Source organism: Xiphias gladius, chromosome 3 (assembly GCF_016859285.1).
Source record: "Xiphias gladius isolate SHS-SW01 ecotype Sanya breed wild chromosome 3, ASM1685928v1, whole genome shotgun sequence".
Taxonomy (NCBI): Eukaryota; Metazoa; Chordata; class Actinopteri; order Istiophoriformes; family Xiphiidae; genus Xiphias; species Xiphias gladius.
In genome coordinates this window covers 7,514,092-7,536,888 of record NC_053402.1, presented here as the reverse complement: position 1 = coordinate 7,536,888, position 22,797 = coordinate 7,514,092, and the positions used below count along the sequence as shown (strand labels likewise).

The 22,797-nt window shown below is 39.8% G+C and overlaps 1 protein-coding gene across 5 annotated transcripts in view; it reads left to right on the top strand.

Moving 5' to 3' along the window:
• The window catches only part of LOC120783877 (RNA binding protein fox-1 homolog 2-like), a 43,650-nt gene extending 21,993 nt beyond the window's left edge, over nt 1-21,657 (top strand). For 4 of the 5 annotated variants that reach the window (XM_040117221.1, XM_040117231.1, XM_040117214.1 and 1 more), the window contains 11 exons: nt 1,287-1,490; nt 3,264-3,437; nt 3,914-3,967; nt 4,257-4,349; nt 13,583-13,670; nt 14,608-14,664; nt 14,981-15,128; nt 16,259-16,301; nt 18,538-18,635; nt 20,061-20,136; nt 20,490-21,657. In XM_040117221.1, coding sequence (XP_039973155.1) covers nt 1,287-1,490; nt 3,264-3,437; nt 3,914-3,967; nt 4,257-4,349; nt 13,583-13,670; nt 14,608-14,664; nt 14,981-15,128; nt 16,259-16,301; nt 18,538-18,635; nt 20,061-20,136; nt 20,490-20,534 — 1,080 coding nt within the window. In that variant the 3' untranslated portion in view covers nt 20,535-21,657. Of the gene's footprint in view, nt 1-1,286; nt 1,491-3,263; nt 3,438-3,913; nt 3,968-4,256; nt 4,350-13,582; nt 13,671-14,607; nt 14,665-14,980; nt 15,129-16,258; nt 16,302-16,812; nt 17,034-18,537; nt 18,636-20,060; nt 20,137-20,489 lie in introns of those variants that run through there. The other variant, XM_040117250.1, reaches the window with a different exon arrangement.
• The last annotated feature ends 1,140 nt before the right edge of the window (nt 21,658-22,797 follow it).

Sequence of the window (22,797 nt, the reverse complement as noted above, 5' to 3'; positions counted from 1 at the left end):
AAACTGTAACGGATGGAAAACACCATCAGCTTTCACACCATCTTTCCTAACACACATTCAGGCTTACCACAATGAGAGTGGCAGCGGACGAGTTTCCCAGATTTTTCCATCCTGCTTCCATCCAGCCTTCTTTCCCTGATGCCTCCTCTATCTTTTGGGCCCAGACCCCAGTAGCTGTCTGTCTTGAAGATGGGCCTTTTAGCATCAGCTGGTTGTTTACATCCAGCAAGGTAGTCACTGCAGAACAGTGAGCAATCAGTCTATAGGATTAGAGAAAGAGAAAAGGAAAGAGGGAGAGAGCTTGTTTGCTTTGCGGCATCTTAGTTACTCTGTCTAATTAAAAAGGCTTTCTGGAAACTCAGTGTCTCTAGGCACCGCCCGGCCCAGATCCAGCCCACGGCACAGACCAAACCAGTGGTTGAGGGTGTTGGATACTGTGTGTCATCCTGCCTGGTGTAGTGTGGAAGAAGCAGCCCTGACCTCAAACCCAAACCCACTGGCCTGTTTTTTCCCCTTTTCAGCTTATGCACCCATTCTGTATCCATCCATTATCTCTTTCTTTCTTTTACTCTGTGTGTTTGCTGTAAAGGGATTTTGTAAAACTTGAGTGTGTGAAATGATTGAAACAAGCAATACTGCAGTCACCACACGCACACACAAACCCATACACGATAAGGTGTATGCATTGGAGCAGCAGCAGCGGCACAGCTATAAAGAATCTTTAGATGATCCTGCTGCTGATACAGTTTTAACAGTGCAGAGAAAAAAAAGGACTTGAGGCGAAGAAGTCCCAAGATAAAGATACACAATTAATCTAAATTATGCATGGCCCCTGAAACAAAGTCAGAAATGCAGGAACCGGTATTCACACAGTATAACAGTAGCTGTAAACATGTCACGGTTAACAGGTCACAGTTAGTATTTATCTTTATGCATGCCCATCCACCCCATAAGCATCTTTGTATCTCAAACTGTGTATCGAATTTTCTGACTCTTAATAATAGATGTGTTTTCTGTAAATATTTCATGGTTGGCTGACTGAAAACACATGCCTGTCAGAGATATGGAGGTAGAGGGAGGGGGAGAGGATCGCATGCAGAGAATGGAGTGATTTAGTGGTGAAGTAGTGTGTGTGAGAGAGAGAGAGTGAAATTTAATAGGCAGGATTTAACCCCCTCATTCTACCTTCATCAGGACGCTGCAGCCACTGTAAAGGGCTTACTGAGTATATACGTTAAGTTGTCTCTTTCTCTTCTCTCCTCTCTCTCCCCTCCCTGCTCCCGCAGGGCTCTCAAGATTCGACAGGAGGACAGGAAGTTTTGGTGGCCCCACCCTTTACAGCGTTCCCACCTCCACCCCCACCTCAAAACGGACTCCCTGGGACAGAGTTTGGCCCTGGGGCCATGTTTGGTGCTGGGGGCCAAGGAACAGCAGAGGTAGGGGCTGGAGCTAATGGAGCCACCACCACTACCACCACCAACAACAACAATGTAAGTACTTGGTGTTCATAAAACCTTTACTCGGAGTTCAGTAACTTTCAGAGTGTATGGGATATTGAGTCCTTTTACATGATAATTATAGACATACTGTATTTTATGGGAAAAAAATCATCCCCACTGTTGTTTTTCTCATTATAGTATCTTAATGTTTTGAACTTGTGAAGGGACTAAAGGATTTTTATTATTTTTTGTAAATAAACTTTCACATGTAGTGCTAGACTATTGATAACAGTCATAAACCCATCAACCACTTTGGTCCAGACTGAAATATCTCAGCATCTATTAGATGCATTGCACAGAATTTGTACTGCCATTCATGGTCCTATAGGATGAATCCTAATGACTTTGGTGCTCCCTTTGTCCTCAACCTTAGTGCTAATTATCAATATCGGCATGCTAATACATTCAACTGAGATGGTGAACATGGTAAACAATATACTTGCTAAACATGAGCATTATGTCAGTGTCACTGTGAGCCTGTTAGCGTTCTAACGTTAGCGTTTAGCTCAAAGCAGCACTGTACCTAAAATGCAGCTTCTAAGAGCCGTTAGCATGGCTGTAGAGCAGGGGTCTCCAACCTTTTTTCCTTTGAGAGCTACTTTGACAAGATGAGAACTAGTCATGTCTTATATTACTAATTACATTTATTCACATATCGTATAAAAACACTCAAACTAATATCCAAACCAAACCAGCTGAATAAGTACATTTTTTTTGTAAGCAGTTATCAAATATCAATATCCAAAACTCACATTGTTTACCAAAAACATCTTAAACTTAAATCAGACATCATATCAGTGTCAATTTCTGTGTCAAAAAATTGGAGTCATACTCCAGTCAAACCTGAACACACAGACAGTGTCACTTACACTCTCTGAAAATACAATTATGCCCAATGCCCATTGCAAGTAAATGTCCATAAATGTGCTTAAGAAGCTCCTTATAACTCCAGAACTTGCCTGGGAATTGTTGCGTTTTGGTTTTCTTTAGTATCAAAGTAATCCAGTGATGGCTGTCAGTACATCCAATGGTACATAGCAAACAGGAACTTATAATAGCTAATTAGGCATACCTAATTTTCCAAAATGTAATCCATGACAACATGTTTCCTGTTTTCTTGTAAAAGTTTAGTTTATATCTGTTCATATAAATGAAGACTTTTAATGTTTAGTGTATCATTATCCAAAAGAGTTGCTAACACTGCATGTCGCCTATGGCATACCTGAGGTAAATAAACTTGACAGCAGCGCAACTCATTTGACTGAGTGTTTAACAAATAATTATTTTGTGTTGGAGAGGTCTGTGTATTTGATTTGATTGCATTTGTAGCAGATTTACTGAGTGAAATTGTGTTGCTTAATGTTTGTACTATGCATCCATAGTTTTTACATACTGTATTATCTGAACCTTTGGGCGGGCTACTCTAAAACAGGGAGTGAGCAACTGGCGGCTTGCCAGCGACATGTTGGAGACCCCTGCTATAGAGTCTTAGTGTTGTTATTTATCGTAAATGCGGTAATCATATTTCATTTAAGATGCAGCTGACATTATAATGTTTATTTCTAATGCATGATGATGATGATATCAAGACTGCACACAACAGGTTTTCTGCATCTTGTACTCATCAACTCTGTGTGTTTCCATTTGGGTTACATCTAAAATAAGAGGTGTAGCAGAGCGCTTACTTTGCTGAAATTATGATCATAAGCCATTTCTACTTCTCTAACCTTCCTCAACTCATCTTCTTTTCTCTCTCCCACACAGGGAAAGACAGATGAGACATCCCAGGGTGAGGCAGGTGTACAGTGCGGTACAGGAGGCACAGGAGTAGGAGGCTCTGCAGGAGACTCCCAAGAGGCCAAAGGGACCCCCAAACGCCTCCATGTCTCAAACATCCCCTTCCGTTTCCGGGACCCAGATCTCAGGCAGATGTTTGGGGTAAGAAGCTGGGAATGTTGTGGGGCCTCATTTTTAATAAGATCAATAAATCAGTCTAGACACCCTGGGTCTTTGGCAGAGGGGCTGCCTCACTAGGAGTGGGGTGTAGAGACAGACAAAGAGTAACACAAAGGAAAGACACTCATGGGTGTTTTCTTGGTGCTTGAGAGGGGCAATTGGCTGCTATGTGTGTCAGGATGTTAGTATGAGTGATGTAGTGAGAGGGAAAAAGGGTGCAAAGCACAGTTCAAGCAAATGGACCGACAGAAGCACACTGAAATGTGTGAAGTTGTCTTTTGTATAACAGTGACCCCTGGTGCAACGTAGTTGCAATTCACACAAGCTTCTGACTTTGCAGTAAATCCATCCCACAAGACTGCAATCTAAACCAAACCTGAGACAAGTCAAAATTGTATATGATTTAGTTCTTTGGTTATATTTTTTTTGCTAATTTCTCTTCTCGAATTTATTTGCAGCAATTTGGGAAGATACTGGATGTAGAGATTATTTTCAACGAGAGGGGTTCAAAGGTAAGTGCACAGACACCATTTGGTTTTTTTGAAACACTACAGTTCTCCCTGACTGTCGACAATTATTCCCGTCATGCATATTTTTTTCCGGTGACTCTTTGTGACATGGTATTGTCAAGCCACATTGGAGATGTTTTGGACATTTTTCTGAAACCTCAGTTATCTATTAAACAATGTCAGAATGCACCTCAAGATCTAAGGATTTACAGATTCTCTCTTCTCCCTTTCCTCTCTCCTGATGTGCCCCTCACTCACCACCAACCTCTTTAACCTCTGCTGTGTACCACAGGGTTTTGGCTTTGTGACATTTGAGAACAGCACAGATGCAGAGAAAGCCAGGGAAAAGCTCCATGGCACATTGGTGGAAGGTCGTAAAATTGAGGTAACTTTCCTCTCTCTCTCTCTCTCTCTATCTTTTCTTCTCTTCTGTCTTCTGTCTGTATTCTCATTGTAATTCTGCTTGATCACTGACTGCTAGCTAGCTCCCATCCTCCCTTTAGTGATATGCTCTGATGCAGCCCACTGGTATTCCACACCCTGGTCCTCTGCAATGTGTTTCATTTTTAGATTTAAAAAGACTTGTTCCTTCCTTTTTTTTTTTTTTTTTTTTTTTTTTTTTTTGGTGGGAATGATTGGGGGTGCAAGAACACTACAAAAGGCATGCTGGGTACTTTTCCTCTGCAGCATTTTTTTTCATGTTAAGCTGTTGCCTCTTCACCTTTTTTTTCCATTGATGCGCAACTTATAGCCAGACTGATGTTACAACTTTTTCTGCAACAATTGGAATGACGTGTGTAGCTTGCACCGGAGGGCACGAGAGGAACGCAGTGAAAGGATGATGCATGGCAGATTGCCGTCAGATGCTCTTATTTTCTTCCCTGGGTTAGAAATCCTTCTGTGTTCCCCTCTCCCGGTGTTTTGGCTAAGTGGTTGTGACAAGCTTATGGCTCCTGGTGCAACAGCAGCATGCTGAGAATCACAGCAACACTGAAGCATGTTCACTTTATGGAAGTCTGGATTCTTACGAAAGATCTGTCCACTTGACTTCTTATATCTGTAAGTCTGTGTGTTTTAAGGTAATTTACTTTTGATTTGATTAAATATTATTTTTATTAGTAACGCAAGCATGTGCTGAGTTTTTGAAAGCAGTTTTTCTTCTTTAATGTAATCGGGGTTTCAATCAGCCAGTTGTCCATATTGGATCTCCTGACCCAAACCACTGTAAGCCAAGATTTCTGCATGGGCTTACTGTGGGGATTTCCTTGTCGTGTGTGTGTGTGTGGGTGTGTGTGAGTCAGATCTTGCATGATGGATAAGGCTGGCTGGACCCTTTTTAGTTCTGTACTCTCAGTTCTGCTGCAGTGTGGTTGAGAATGAAAGACAGATACCTTTATCTACTGTTACAATATACTCCATACCTCCACCCTAAGTCAATCAGCAAGCTGAATGGATACTGATGGAGCCAACGTAACCTGCATCAGTCAAAAACCTGTGTTGTCCTTGATATTGCTTTAATCTGATTCTGTGTTTCTCACCGAGTTTTGCATGATATCAGTCACTTTTATTAATCAGCGAGCAGTTTGTCTTTGTTTTCAGTTGTCAATTTGCATGTACTCTGTTGTATTCCAGTAGTGGTGTTGGGCTGTAGCAGGTCATATATTAGCAGCATGGTGGGCCAGCAGCAAGACTCTGTAGTGTGTGTTTCTCTCTGTCTGTTTATGGTGCATGGGCTTGAACAGAAAAAAGGCTGGCGCAGGACAAACTGTGGATTTGTGTTTATACATTCTTTGAACCAAGGAGAAAGGGCTGGACATTTCTATATTGGGCAATGCTCTCTGGCAGTTCTCCCTCCTTGCAGATGTTGCTGGAGCAACTCTTGCTTAAATTGGTCATATGATTTCAGAGTTTGTTGAACTATATTTTCAGAGATGAAGATGGCAAAAGATAACCATAGTAATCATTTATTTGTATTATCATTCAGAAACTCTGAAATATAGGCCTACTGTATACCATTATTATACATAAATATTTTAACTTTATTGTGTGTGATTCTGTGGTTCACTGCTATCAAATGGCATGGAATTAGTTGATGTAGCTTAAGTGTGCATGGTTGGTATTTTAATATGGAAATATGTAGCCCAGCTGGATGTTTTTTCTTGCAGAAAGCTGGATGTTTTTTCTTGCATGTTTATTCTGTACGGCTATTTTGTTAGTTTTGGTGATGGGACTTGTTCAGTTAGCATGAAATCAGTTGCACCTGAGTGCGTCACTGAAAAGAGACTGAATAGCTGAATCCTTAGAATAATTTTTGACTGAATCTTTTTTTAAAAGTTTGCTGTCCTTAAGTACTGACATTTCTTATTCTTGGTGCATGCCAATGGGAGTTAGTTAGTAGTTATTCTCATAGAATAGCTTAGCTGCCCATGTATGTAGCCTATATGAAATAGAAAGAGAATTATTGTGCTTAAAGTTATACTGTACTTTTCTTTGTCTGGAATAAAACTCTGCGCTTTGAAGAAGTCAGTTTCCTGTGCGCTTCCAATGTATCCATGTAAGTGGCCCAACTACAGTTCACTTTGTCTATACCTGCTTTTCTGTGATCTCATCTCATCACCATTAATTCTATATATAGAGTCCTATAGGCCTATATATAGGTGTGACATTGTGTATCTTACTCACAAACATACACACCTCAAAGCATCTCCACCCGCCCATGGCTGTCCCTGTGACTGTGTGTATGCTCTAACATAAATGGGTTAAGCAGTCTTCACTCATAACATATGTCTGCTGTCATTGACTTGTGTTACTTTGACTGTAGGACACCCTACAAAGCTACAGATAGAAAATTCTCTTCAAACCATTCAATGGCATAATTATTGACTGTACAGGAAGTGTATTAAGGTCCCTGCATGGTCTCATTTGCGCAGCTGCAAACCTTGATCAAAAATCATGAAGTTTATGCTGGTCATACAGAACAATATTTCTTCTCAATATTTATTTGTTTCTCAATAGGTGAAAGGTCCAAAAGGACATATGTAAAACAGCAAGGTGTATGCTGGCTAAATTATTTTAGTAAATTTATTTTAACTGTTTCCTCTCTGAGGAATGCCAGGCTTTCAAGATTAAGTTCTCTACATTTCAAAATAAAGAGACTGTAGTGAATGCAGGTTTTATATACAATCAGCATTGTGCAAAAGAATCTGCAGGTTTCCTTAGTTTTCCATCAGTCTTCTGTGCTGCTCTCTGGTGTGCTTGCTGTAGATTTGTCCACATTGTAAACTACAGTGAGGAAGGGCAATGGCAACTCCTGTAAGGAAGAGAGCAGTCAGTAGTTGCAGACAGTGCTCACATGACTGCAGAGGAGATGGCACTCACACAGAGGTCATGCAGAAACCTTAAGACTCCCATTCACTAACTACTGCTCCAAGGTTGTGTGTTTATGGTTGATCTGTGTGGATGGAGTGTTATGGGAAGTCACAGCTCCTCCGCAGCGCAGAGTTTTAGTCAGACATTTCAACACAATAGTGCAGAATAGCTGAGTTATCTGTTTGTGTGTCAAAAGTGGTGCAGCTCTGCATGCAGGGGGTGGGTGGGGGGCTTATTGTGTTATGATTGTCATCATCACTGCATGGATGTGGTAAAAAGGATGAGTAGAAGTTGTGCCTGTGGTTCTGCATGCCTGACCATGCACACTCACCAACCAATGCTGCTGCCACAAACTCCTCAATGGGACACAGCTGGCCTTCAACTCATTTTGGCCTGGGCCTTGTACCAATAATTTTCACAACATTATGAAATTTTTGGAAGATTTTATGCTTTATTGTGATTTTTATGCATTGTTATTGTGAAAGTCTGAATTAAGAAGAACTTAATTTTGAGTTGTTGAATTGGCGATGGCCTGAAGCGAAGGATTACCAGCTCCTTGTGTCCAGGTTTCATAGATGAACCCCTACAGCCTCCCCACTGTGTCCAGGTTTCATAGATGAACCCCTACAGCCTCCCTACTGCTTTGGATTTTACCACTCCTGTTTTGTTTTATTATCAGAGCTTTCTGTTACTGCATGCTTTGCCCCAGAAAAAATTAATTAATAAAATGTGCGAGTATGCGTTTGCATTGTACATGAGTGAAAATGTAGATAAGACTGAAAGAAAAGGGGAAAGAGAGTTTGTACTTTGCCCTTTCTAACCCTCTTTCTTTGTGTGTTGGCTCCATTCTTCTCTTCCTTATCCCTTCCTTCTCTCGTTGCCAGTCAAGTTTGTCTTTACGTCATTTAGTATTTAATTTGAAAATTATCCATAGCTTTTTTTTTTTCTAACTTTAATATTCTTTTATTGCCACCATCTCTGTCTGCCTTATTGTGTTTCCACATATTTCCATCTGTATTCAGTTTCCTGTCTTATGTTTATTGTTTGACTGTCCTTCAGTATGTTTTGTGGTGACTGGTAAAAACTGGAAATTATAGCCACTCTACCCATAACCATTACCACACACACACTTCTCTTGTGGCCTAACTGTACCACGCAAGAATGAGTAATTTCTTGCAAAATCTAGCCAAAATACCTCTCTCCTTTTACTGGAATAGACCCAGACAGCATTAAAGCAACCTTTGCTATTCTGCTCCTATGGTGGAGGGTGGTGTGCATTTTTATCTGCTCTTCTGACTTTTCCTTGGAGGTGTTTAAATTTGCTGCATTTAAGTCCCTCACTGTACTGTACATTCAATAGGCTAATTTTTAGGGGTTAAGGCAAGGTTGCCCCATATCTCCATTCTCCTGTACCATGTCTTTTGTTCTCTAGAGCACCAAATACCTTCCTGTCACTGGTCTGATTGTTTTAATGATGCTCAGAGCTCTGTTAAGCATTGAGAGCTAGCATCCTCTCTCCCCTTTCCTCCTCTTTCTTCTTTCTCTTATATTCTGTTCTGAGCTGTAACACTGCTGCTATCAGGTTTTTATTTCACATGGGGCAATAAGGGGGGGCATTTAGGTTTCTTTTGTTACTAGGATTATTTGTTCCTTTATTTATTATATTTTTTCTGTTTCCCTGACGACTTCTGTGTGTTGTTGTCAGTCTCCACGGTAACCACTCGCTGTTTCTACGGCAACGGTAAGTTGTGTACAAACATCTATCACTGAACTGATCCCCTTCCCACCCCACTCCTGAAATGGGCCTTTGATACAGTATTATGTACAATATACTGTGAAGTTAGATTATTCTTTGCATTTCTATTTACCAAATGTAATAATCGTAGGCCCACGCAGTGTAATGCCCTAGAAAGCTATTGGTATTACGTAATTTTACAGTGCACAACACAGTACCACAGGCACACAGACAGATGGATACAGTATCTTTCAACACATTTTCATCTTTTAGCAGGAATATTTTCTCCACATGTCCGTCCCCCACCATATCATTAACACCTCACTGGGAATGACCGAATGTAATCACCCTCCTCTGTGCAATCACACGCCTATCTACAGTCCGTATGATTAATTCTCCATTAGACTCAATGTATATAGTTTTCTTCTTCCTAATTAATTGAAAGCAGCAGAAATGATATGAAGCTTTGCTCCCTGTTGCTGCCTACGATTGCTTTGAGTGAATGCAGACCCCGAGCTGCAGGGCAAATAACGCTGCTCTGGTTTTGAATTTCTTTATTTCACTGGCCTGCCTTCTTTTAGCATAGTGTACTTTGTCAAATGTTAGCCAATTGGACATGATGTGCATTTGAAAAATGCCCTAACACTCCTGCCTGTCAAGACAGAGACCCTCCAAATGTCCATACATAGACTAGCACACTGTGTCTTGCCATTAAAAATAAACTGGAACTGTTCATTGGGGATCTTTTGTTAATTCATGTAAAAATAAAAACATGTTTAGAAACCATGCTGTTGAAGATCTGGATTGGGTTGCACCAGCTATTCATAAATTCATGACTAAGTTAGAATGTAATGTTCTTCCTAAGTTCTTAGTAACTACTAGCTAGTTTCAAACAAGTCATTTACTAAATTCGTTTGCACTCTTAAGAAATATCTTAGCTTGTAAAAACTTTGGGAATGTGTAAATTGGTTGTTTTTGAATCACATATAGTGCTGTACAATCAAGAGCAATCACCTATGTAAACAGGAAGTCACTGTAGCATCACAAGCCAACATAACTTCCAAAAGTGACATTGTTTCATATATGCCTGTGTACATACAAATGTGTTTTTCAGTGTTAGTAGTGTTCATAAAGTTTAGTGGGGAATGATATTTTCCCATTCAGTGGGGAAATATCCAATTATGGTAACCAAACATAATTTACTCATTTACTAAGTTAGCTTTGTCAGTTGGTTCAGTTAGCTAAAACATCAGTTATTCTTTACACCCCGTTAGTGGGTTTAAATATTTAGTAACAACCAAACTCTAGGTAAGAAATAGTTTGTTTTAATTCAGTGATGTGTAAAACTCCACTTAGACACTTAGGTTTGAACTAGGCTAAGTTTGAACTTACGAACTGCTGGTGCAACTGGCTGATCACTTATCAAGTCAGCCAGGCTGTGTCCCAAATCACTACCCATTTACTATATAGTGCCTTACAATTACCCACTGCCATTTTATTTGAATGTCCAAATTCTGAGTGAAAATTTCAAAATTTCTACAATGAATTGAAAAAAGTAGTGCCCATGACATATATAGTTCTTTCTGCTAACAATCCCCAATGCAATGCGCCACATTGTATAAATGGTAAAAATTACTGTTGCACAGCTCAACAGCTGACAGTGATAATGCAAAATAATAATAAGTAAGTGTCTGAAATCCCAATTTGCTGCTCACTACTGAGTAAATTATTTAGTGTCTGTTATATAGGGAGTAGGGAATGAGTGAGTCAGGGAGTGATTTTGGACACAGGCCCAGTGTTGTCACCATATGCATCTCTAAACCGTTATGGGGTTTACCTCGCTGTGTTTTTGGGTCTCTATTATGCTGCCATTTTGTTTTTCTCTTTTGGTTTGGTTTTCTTGTAGTGGATTGTCTGTGTATTAGTAGTTTTAGTAGTAGTTGTAGTCTTAGTGTACTGGTCTTAGTTTGTGACACAGTTCTAATGCCTTGCATAGTGTCTCATGTTTATTTTATTTCTTTCCTTTTTTGGGAATGAGGATTGCTCTCTCTCTCTCTCTCTCTCTCTCTCTCTCTCTCTCTCTCTCTCTCTCTCTTTCTCTGTCTCTCTCTGTTCCCTCCATCCTTTGGTGCTCTGTTTCTCAACCCACCACATATAATGAGATTTCTAGGAGAATGGTCACCAAATCTAATTGCTTTATTTGAATGATGCACCTTGGTATAAATGTTTTAAACAGTAATTGTTATTAGTTTTTTGTGTTGCTCATGTAAACTTTCTCCCTTTTTTTCTCTTTCTCTTCACTCCATCTTTACGTTCTCCTGTTTTTGTATATGGACTGGCTCTGTCTCTTTACTTCTCACCTGCATCCCTTCCTCTTAACTTACCTGTCCCATCTTTGTCTCGTATGTGTTCGATGTGGGAGTGCTGCGATTGTTTTGATTGGTCTCTATGCTGCATCCAACGCTTGCTGATTGGCTGAATTTTTACTTTTTTTTGGGTCTTGGTCATGTGATGCGCCCATATTTGGCTGCGTGTAATTTCTGTGTTAAATGATTATTAATTTTGTCAAACAAATGTTTTTGCACCCCCCCCTTTCTCTCCCTCTCCCTTGTATTTATTTTAAATATTTCTTTTTAGGTATGTAAACCCCACAAGTTTGGTTTCATATGGAAATGTGACTTCATTTTGCCCAGGTTTATTGTTCAGGCTGGACTGGGAGGGCAAAAGTGGGAGGAGAAAGACTGAATGTTTTATTAATCATTGACACTTTGAGATTTGCCTTCCGTTTTGGTCTCTGTTGATTTGCATGTGTTCCTGTCAACCGTTTACCCAATTTCATTAATTGTGCATTACACAAAGACGTGCATATACTGTAAAACACAGCTGATTGCCCACTATTGATAAAGGCTAAACTCTTCATTATCATTAAGTGTTACTATTCAACATTAAACTTCTCACAAGTCTGGACAAATTTTCACTGTGATACAAAAAAATGTGGACATTAATTTGATTCATTAACTTGATTTACATTTCAAAATGTCTCCACTAAGACACCTAAGCTAGGCTATTTGAATTGTTTGCCTCTGACCTTGCCTTTTCATCATTTGCCATGAGAGAAAAATGAGTTAAACTTCATTTCCATCTGAATGAAGCTCGGCAGATAAAGAACATGACTCACTGAGAGAGGCAATGCGAATGGTCAGTCTAGGACTTAATGGTCTTTTAAATGGGAGTGCTGCGGGAATGTACACACAAGCACTCTCATTCCTCAGTCTTTCTCTCCCTCCTTTATCGCACACACGTATGCACACTCTCCCCTCATCTAGCCAAAAGGTCATTAATCTTAAGCTTGTCACACAGTCAGATGTGGAGCTTCAACAGCACACTTGGACAGTATGGGTTATTACGGAGAGCTACATTCGCCTTCTCTTAAAGCCCATCAAAGGAAGATGAGGATAGATCAAGGGACCGGCGTATGAGCCTTTGAAGCTCAGAGAGAAGATTAGCAGCCATCTTGGATTGAAAGGCCTAAGCATTAGTCTGAAATGTCAGACAGCATGCACAGAACATGCACACACACCTCAAAAGAAATCAACAATACTTTGACCTGTGCATGCCAAAAAAAAAAAAGTACAGCTCAGTTTCCATTGCTGTGCCCCCACCCCCCTTCATTTGTAGTCACAGCAGCAACATAACCAGTGTCGCCCATGGCAGCCCTCATATCTATCCACAGTGAATCGCCAAATCTCTCCTGGGCAACTCACTTCTAATTGCATGATGACTAAAAATCCCCTTAACAGTCCCCACCCACTTTTACACACAAACATGGACATGCACGCCAACATAAATGCACACATTTTTGCAAGAGTTAGTGGACTTGTCAAGAGTAAAATTCTTCCAAACTGATCACATAGGTTAAATACAACACCAGTGACTTTTGCATTTCATATTGGTTATGTTTGATCTTTTTTTATTCTGCAGATATAGATTTATTGTATAAGCACGTGCAGTATTTTAAACACAACATCAACAGAGAGAAACCGAATTCTTTACCAGAAAAAATCAAGATCATGTTGGTGCTTTGTCACATCCATGTTGTTGGCGGGTCAGCAGCTAGCTTTAAGCCAGCCTTGACAAGTTGCACACTTGCCAGCCTTGTCAAGTGTGCAGCTTAACAATAAAAATGAGGTTATGTTACAGACTAATTACATACGGCAGAATGATTGGAGGAAATGTAAACTAGATGTTGATTCAAGTAAATGGGCCATAACATCAGATTACATCAGCGTTCTCCTCAAATTAAATATAAAGATGTACAAAAAATGGAGGCAAGCATAATAGCAGCACATTACAGCAGGCATTTTGAATTTAATTCTACTGTAAAAAATAAAACATAAACCAATATCAGCCTTGGCCTTGTGATCTAGTAATCTTTGTTTTAGTCTGTGTGCTGCTTTAGTTTCCTCTGCCGAATTATTGTCTGTTTCTTTGACTGTCTGCTCCTCCATCCCCAGGTGAATAACGCCACTGCCAGGGTGATGACTAACAAGAAAATGGTCAGCCCTTACCCCAACGGAGAGGCTCTCAGCACACTGCCTTATGGTAACGAACAAAACTGACACACACTAACAATGAACTGTGGCGCACCCTAATAATCCACACAACATAGGTACACGGGGAGGCAGATGTTAGCAGGGGTAAATTGCAAAACATAGCCACAGTGTTCCCTCCCTGTGGGCTCTGTTCCACACCACATTCTGTAAGGCCATCCGCGAACCAAATTCATGCAGGCTATTTTAGTTTTGTAATTTTTCACTTACCAGCAATGATGTTAGCTGACTTTAAAATTAAGCTCACTTTCTCCAGATCAACTCGACAGCATGCAGGAAGAAAAAGAAGGAATGACACAGACAGAAGTGTTCTGACAAAAATAATCTTTCTCTAAAGGATCATGTAACAAAGTTAGCTTGATTAAATAAAAGGGAAAATATATATGAATAGGAGCCAGGGTTGCTTTGAGAATCAGCTGAAAACCAGGCCCTGAATCCAGTGTCTATGCTGCTTCCAGGATGCCTCACCTCGTGGTGCCAGTGTAGCAGGTTCAGTTGATTGAAGGCAAGAGTGGAGCAGCATTTTCTGTTTGTTTCATGTGCTCTTCCATTACATCCTCCCGTTTGGTTTTGAGTTTCACAGGGAATCTGTCTTATGAAAATAAGGTCAGTGAAACAGCCTCAACAGAAGCAGGCATTACAATCATTTTTAAAAAAACACTACTCAGCGGTGCTTGACATTTCACTTATTTCTCCTTTTGTGTCCTGATATCCAGTATAAGACAATAGAACTGGTCTTAAAGTACCTAGTGAACCATGAATGCCACCAATAAAGGTGAATAACAGAATGACTAATGGTGTAGAGAAATATGTATATAAAATATATCTGTATATAAAACATGTTCAAGCAGGCATATAAGAGCCCACGTTCTTTGTAAACTGCCCCTATTCAATCTTTGCCCCCTCCTTTCTCTCTGTGTGACTGTCAGCGGGGTGGAAATTGAGCCCCATGGTGGGGGCCGTGTACGGACCAGAGCTCTACGCAGGTAAGGCTAGCCTCCATCTCCTTCACCCACACTAAAAACTCTCTCCACAGCCTATTTTAAGTTTTAGTCACATTCCAATCTTCAATCCCCATTAATGCACTGCTTGTCTAGCATTTCTCCTCACTGACACTTTTAGTTATATCAAGCTCTTAAGGCTATAGTTGGATTATTCCTTTCTCTCTTTGCTCCTTAATTTATCCTGGGCCTCCCCACATTTTTGCACTCAAATTGCATTTTGCTGTCACTAAACCTATCTCTCCTATTCTACACCTCCTTCTTTACCCTTTTGGTCCTCCTTCTCCTCTTCCTCCTCCAGTCCCAGGGTTTCCCTACCCTTCAGCAGCAGCAGCAGCCACGACAGCAGCAGCAGCATTTCGTGGTGCCCATCTTAGGGGTCGTGGCCGGCCTGTCTACAGTGCTGTGCGGGCTGCTGTGCCTCAGCCTGCCATCCCTGCCTACCCAGGGTAAGAAATATAGACTGCTTTGAAACAAGAGCTGTTGACTTCACATACTTTGTAGCCCAGATATTTGTGTGTATAGAAAACAGAAATAAAACGGGTAGTGTCAGTTGTTTTGTTTAGTGCCTGTTAAATCTTTTCAGAAACACCTCATGAATGCCATTTTCAGAATCTATTTGACCAGGTCCTGTTTAATACAGCTGTGCTAATACACTTCTCATGTTCAAACATTATTCACACTTCACTCTCTCCAGCAGTCCAGCTGGCACATTGGCAGTCAGTTCACAAGCTATTCAGTGGAGTATAACACACTGATGGGATTGCACCATTGAAGGTTCATTTGAATAAACAGATAGATACCACCATCAGCAGATTTGCATAAACACACACAAATCACATTCATTCATTATGCAGAAACAGTCATCCTGCTCACAGATTTGCTACAAATTATTCACATTTACTGTGATGTAGTTTTTTGTCCCTTCAGTACGTGGTCTGTGCATGTTGTTGCTGTGCTATGATGATTGGCTAATGGGGTTATGACTGCTGTGATATTCAGATCAAAGCAAAATTGATTGGTTAATGGCCTTGTGGTTGCTTACTGTGATGACAATCAAATCAAGCTAAACAAGGTGAAATTTGGGGATGCAGGAAATACCCCCTCCATATCTGCTCCACTGAAAACTACACGTCTCAGACATTATGTCCTCATAAAATGATCCATTCAAACTGGCCTTTGCTGCCTTGATTTTCCTGTAGCTGGGGAACAATACCAGTTTATGGTCTCATTTCAGTACAGTGAACTTTATCTATTAGCCACGTGACCTTATTGTTTAATGTTTTTGGTTGCAGTTGTGGAGCTTAATGATGGAAGTTGTATTTCCTCTGCATGCTGCATGGGTGTGAAATAACTACTTTTCTCTCTCTCCCTCTCTCTCTCTCTCTCTCTCTCTCGTTCTCTCTGTTCCCCTTGCTGTGTTGTGACCTCTATCCACTCTGGTTTCTGGGACCGTGCACCCCCCCACACACACACACACACACACACACACACACACACACAAACACACTACACCATCCCCCTTTTCCCTCTTACCTTGCTTCCCCTCTCTGTCTCTCCTATCATTTTCTTCCCTCAGTGTGGTGTATCAAGATGGGTTTTACGGAGCTGCAGACCTATACGTAAGTAAACTCACCTTGCACCGAGACAAACTCTTTGTCCCTCCCCTCACACCTTTCTCCTGCTCTTTTTCCTCTGGGGGTGATTCTGCATGTGCGTCTAGTCATGCCCTGCACAGAGCTGCCTACATAAAGTTGAATGAGCCCACAAAGAAAAACTGTATACAAGCACAACACGCCACAAATTAAGACAAGATCCTTTATGATCCTTTATTGTTTCGGTATTTTTTGTTGTGACAAAAAATATCCTTTATTATGCCATTTGAACACAACTTGGGTCAAAATAGAGTGTATTGATTTAAAAATGAAAACAGGAGAGCTGTGAAATCTTAATGATAGGATCGAGGGTCTCAAACACCACTACAAAGGCTGCTCTGTGGGCGGATGCGGCAGCATGCATCAGTGTATGAGTGGGAGAACATATGTACAAGAGTGTGTACGTGTGCGTGCGTGTGTGTGTGTATGTGTGTGTGTGTATCCAGGTTGACAACGGTTGTTTCTGTTCTCTCTATAGACTAGTGTTTCAGGACTCAGTCCTTAGTCCCAGATTGCCTCAGGTAGGGTCAACTCAACACCAAACCCACAGTGTGCATTGTTTTATTGTACTACTTCCTCTGATCTTATGAATCATCTTCTGATCTGATCTGGAACATGTTGTCTTTTAGTTGTTATAAATAAATTTCCACTACTTTGAATTTTGCTTTATTTTTCTACTAACTCACTGAAATGTGCATTTTTTTTTTATTTTGGGGGAAGAGCTTTGTTTGTTTGTTTACTAAACTACTAAATTGTACCTAGTGTATATTTTTCCTTCCAGTTTTTTCAAAAGAGAGCCTGGTCTCTTTTGTCTGTTTGTTTTGGAGAAATATGACACCCGTCCTTATTTTGGCTAAAATCACAATACACCTACATTTCACAAATAAAAAAAAATAAATAATAATAAACTAAAGGTTTCTTGCATTCCTTTAAAATTGGAGGCTACCATTTCGCAGCAAAGGTCCAGTCTGTGTTAGCCTGGGGTGTGAGATGCTCTAAAATCCTGCAAGTTGAAACAGAGAACATGGTCTCTTACTGAATTAACCACCCTGACCCCTACCAGGATGATGACTGAAGCATGTGCTGATCAGCTGCTGCATGCAGACATACTGTATTACTGTTCCATGTCCTCTTTTCCCTCCACTCACCCAGAAAGCCTTGCTCTGTCTCCCTTCTAATAAGCCCGTTTTTTTCCCCATCCTTCCGCCTCTGCTCCATGTCCTGCAGGCGTCTCGGAGAATGCTGGGTTGTTTCTGTTGTGCTTTGCTTTGCCTCTGTTCTGATCAGGTCCAAATGCAGTCATGTCTTTTTTTTCTTTTTCTTTTTTTTTTCCAGTAGGTTTTAATTGTCATTTGGGTCATGCATGCAGTCTCAGTTCGAGGAGATGATTTTTAGTGTCAGTATAGGCTTGTGTGGATGTGTTTGTGTGTGACTTTTTCCCATCTTCCTCTGTTTTCTTTCTCCTGAACACAAATAATATCAAATGTTGTTTTTGCCATAAATATGTCAGACTCTAGCATCCCTTAGTGTTGTCAAACTGTAGGTGCTCTCTTGACTTATCTGTTCATTACTTGAATCTTTTGTATTGACAAGACAATGAGGTTTCTATATGACGTAAACTGTGCGAACATTTTGTCGTCCACTGTTTTTGCTTCCTTTCTTCCTGTAGTGATAATAATACAATCTAACTCAAACTCCACAGTCCAATTTCCTTTTTCTGTCTCACTGATGAAGCACTTCTTGCCCCATATTCAACACCACTCCACCTCCTTCTTTCCCCACAGAGAAATGCAATATACTGAAACATACTTTATTATCTTTATTCTAACTGACAAATTTAAATTGTAAATTATTTTCTGAATACAAGGGAAAGTATTTCAAAAGTCTATCCATAATTATTCATGCTATTTTCAAAATACCTTTGATCATGCATAAATTATTATATAAAGAAAAAATATACAGTATTCATGGTGTAATATCTACAGAATTTATTTAAAAATTACCTAGAAAGGCTGGTTATATACACATTTTTGAAGGTAGTCACAAATATTTACAAATATGACAAGTATTTCTCAGCATTAAATGTCAGTATTTTGCATCTCTATATTATGCCCCCTCCCCTCTCATTTACACACCTTAGTCCAGGTGTCTTGTTCCTCAGAGACATGTGACTAAGTTCTGTTGTGTGTGTGTGTGTCTGTAGGGAGGCTACCCTGCTGCTGCCGCCGCCGCCGCCTATCGCTACGCCCAGCCAGCTGCCGTAACTGGAGCAACTGCAGCAGCTGCTGCCTACAGTGACAGGTACATACATACAGACGCACGCACACACACACACCTCGCTATACAACAGATCTGCTTAGGTTTCAGACTGTATAGCTCGTCTGTATTGTCAAGAATCAGTTTCAGTACAGATTTGAGGTAGAGGACTCAGTTCTGGGTTTTCTCTAGTAGAAGTGATTGGCTGAGGATAGGCTACAGAGGAATCCAAGGCTGGTGGTTTTTACATTACAGTTTACCATGATTCTTTGATAACAGAGTGAGAATACTGGTAATAGAATTTGGAGACATATCAGGACATTTATACTCAATAACATAGTATTAATGGATAGATACAAATGGATAAATTGACAGTAAAAGCCAGCAAGACTTCAAGCATGAAAAGGTAATCTTGTATAAGAGAAGATTAGATACTGTGCAAAAGTTACCTTAATGGCAACATGATCAGGGAGCCATTTTAATATAATAAAATTATTTTTGCATTCGTCATGGAATCATTTTAACTCTTATAATGAATTAAATAAGTATGGTATCTTCTTTAAATATCTACGTAGGATCAGGAGAAACAGTTATATATAATAAACCACAAAGAAATGAACTTACTAAAGGACAACAAAGTGCAAACTTGGCTTGAAGGTGCCCTCTTGAGTTTTCTGTAAAAGATAAAGTTTCTATTTATTACAAGTGTTATTCACCAAAACGCATGACGAGAATGACTTTCGTCCACCTAGTGTCTCCAGGTTGTTTTTCTAAAGACCTCTACCCAAAGTCAAACATCTGAACAACAGATAAACAGCTAGAGCTGTTCTTCTTCTCTCCCTTTTTGTGGCTTACAACAAAACTAAATCATTATTTTATGATGGCAACAGAAAGTCCTTCTTAACTTTAATACCACGCAGGCCCCGACCCTCAATATGCAGCTTTCTGAAACGCTCACTGAAACACCAAGCCACTGTTTTAAGATTAACACAGTCTGGAAGCCGTTTAGAAAACGCTCACTTTTAGGTGAGAAAAACACTGATTTAGTCTGGATATAGGGCTGAAATGGAGAGAAAAATATGTTTACACATGTAACCAGCTTAGTGTGGACACAATCTGTGTGTATTGTTGAAGTCTAAAAAAAATGTTGAATGCATTTCCTTCCCCATAAAATATTTGCAAACCTGATTTTGTTTACTTGCCAGCAGTCTTCTTCTTTCCTGCCTTTGCTGGTCAGATTGGTGCATTTCTTAACTTATTACCTCTACCTGTAGATGAGTAGAATAGCGCAAAAACCTGTGTCCTCATGCGTGCACGTGAAAAAAAAAAAGGGGGACCCACTCATAAAGCTTTGCATAAAAGCTCGAATACTGGTCACAAAATCAGTAAGGTAGCTTTTAATCATTTTGTCCTTTTTTTTTTTTTTTAACTCAAATGAGTTTTTACTGTGTTTTCTGTTTGTGTTGCTAGTTATGGCCGGGTGTACACTACAGATCCATACCACGCTTTAGCTCCAGCTGCTGCTGCTTATGGAGTGGGAGCCATGGTGAGAAACTGACACAATCTCTGCAAAACAACGAGAAAATAAATTCATTGTACTTTTAAGAGGGCAGTTGTACATTACACAGTAGGGGGTTACGCAAAGGGACTGCCTATGTTAAACACTTCCTTGGGTCCACTGTGGGGCTTTAGCTTGTGTGTTCTCTGCAAGACATTGCACTGGAACTGGGTCACAATTGTGTCAATAAATGTATAGTTTGTGGATTTGTAGTGTTACCATGTGTAGACTATATTTTATATAAAAACTCTAGATTTTTCCCAGATTTTTCACAACAGCAATATGTAGCTATAACTTCATTTTTTCCACTATATGACTGTTGATCCTTCTGTCTCTTTCAGGCCAGTTTATACCGGGCAGGATACAGTAGGTTTGCTCCTTACTAAAACCACAAATCAAACCCAAGGAATTTAACATCGCTCCAAAACACTTTTTCAAGCTCCTTGTTTGACAGGAGCTCCCCTCCAGTTTTCTGCAGGCAGACTATAGTGACAACTCATGTGTTTTTTTGTTTTGTTTTTTGTTTTGTTTTTTTTTTTTGTTTTGTGGCAAGAGAGGCCATTGCCGCATCATCAACTCAAACTCTGTTTCTGTACTCTTCTGTTTGTTGCTGACATGGAAACAATGGAAAAAAATACTACCAGGAGTGTTTCCCACATAGAAAGCTGGAGCCTACTACTTTGATCTACGTGGCACAATTTAGGATGGTTCTTAGAAACACTATGGGAACTGGAAGGAGAGAGACTGCTGTTCCTATGTGATCCTGAACACTACAAACCTTTTTCCTAAGACTCGCTGAACTTACAGTATATCCACTGCCCTATAAGACCTAATCAGACCTATATATACATACTTAACATTCAACACCAAGTATACGGTTTCCTCTAGTTTACATTTTCCTTTAGTGTTGACCTGCACAGAATGATAGAACTGTCACTGCACAGCATTACTAAAAAAGGTACTTATGTTTTTAAACACTACATTGATGTAAAGCTACCCTCTCACAGCAGAGACATCCCTCTGGCTTAACATTGTGGTATAATAATGAAAAAAATTAATCAAACTCTGGCTGCTCAATCCAGAGGATGTAGGAATTATTCTTGTTATTTTGTGAAGCTGGAATCCCGAACATTCAGTTTGAAGGAACTTGGGAGCATCTGACTGACAGAAACTACTGTTGTCCTGGTAACAGCAAACTATGAACATCAAGACATTGGGAAAAAGTCTCTTGTTTTTGTCATTTTCCGACATTTCCCAACTTCCCCCAAGTGTACAAGAAAATACAAGAAAACAAAAACTGTTTAAAAAGAGAATTTTAAAAAAGTGATAATGACAAGGAAAAAAAACGAGTGACTTTGTTTTTTCTGCATTACCTCAGTTTTTTTCTTTCATAGATTCAGTTTTGCTGCCATTGATAAGAAGTTGCATAGACATGTCATTTTATATATGTACATGTGTGTATATATATCTATATAGATATAGATATATATAGACATATATATATGAGAGAGAGAGTCAAAACTGTCTTACTTTTAGTGACCATTTTTCCTTACTGCTGGTCTACACATATTCCATTTATTACTATAAGTGCAACACTAAGATGGGATGTGAAATGACTTTCTACCCCTTTCAGCTGTAAACTGACCCTGTATGTATGTCCATTTTGAGAATTCTGTGCACTTCCCCTCAAAGGCTCAACCTTGATCTGCTCTCATAGTACTTCTTCCAAAAAAGGACTCGGTACATTTCTTTCTGCGTACTAAACCATCAGACATACAAGCTGTAGCAGCGTTGTAGTGAATGAAGGGGTCAGATGGACAAAGAACTGTCAAACACAAATGAAATAGATTTGGCAAAGCAGATTTGAAGCAGGAACACCCACGTGGGAAACTAATCATCTGCGAGTCAGCCAAACGGGAATCCCTCCTGGCCAATTGAGATATTTATGCCTACAGGCTTCAGGCAGAGCTCTTCTATGCATGGAAGTACTGTATGATCTCAACTCAGCAGAACAGTAGATCCCAACAGAACAGCCCAGATTAGAATGCAGTGAGCACGTTCAAACAAAGACGTTGTAGTCAGTCTTGAAGTAATGAGAATTGTCTATTTATATTCATTATTTTCAGTAGTTGTCCACATCATTTTGTAATTTTAAATCCTCTATCATGTTATCTGGGAGTGTTTGCTCTGAATAGTTTTAAAGTTCTCTTTACCAGTCAGTTTGAAGGCATCATAAAAGGACTGGCAAGCAGACAATTTATACACCAAGTCTCTGTCCTATGTATTACATCTCCATATACTCTCACTATTTGTTATTGCTATTATTTGCCTTTTTGGTTCCAAAGATTTTACTGAAGAAAGCACATTTTTGGTCCTGATGTATTTCTTATTTTTGTGGTTGATTTTTGCCTTTTACTTTGTTATATTGTTTATCTGTGGGTTGAAGCTGTATTTTTCAGTACAGTGTTGAAATCTCATTGCAGCTCCAAAAAAAAAAAGCAAATGTTTAAAAGGTTGCAGCAATTTGGGAATTCTGAAATTTGATTTGCTCCATTTTTTTTCCTTAATTAACACATGAACAGGCTGTAGATGCAGAGGTGTTTGCTCTAGACAAGGGAAATCAGAATAGATGGAGTCATGAGGGATATG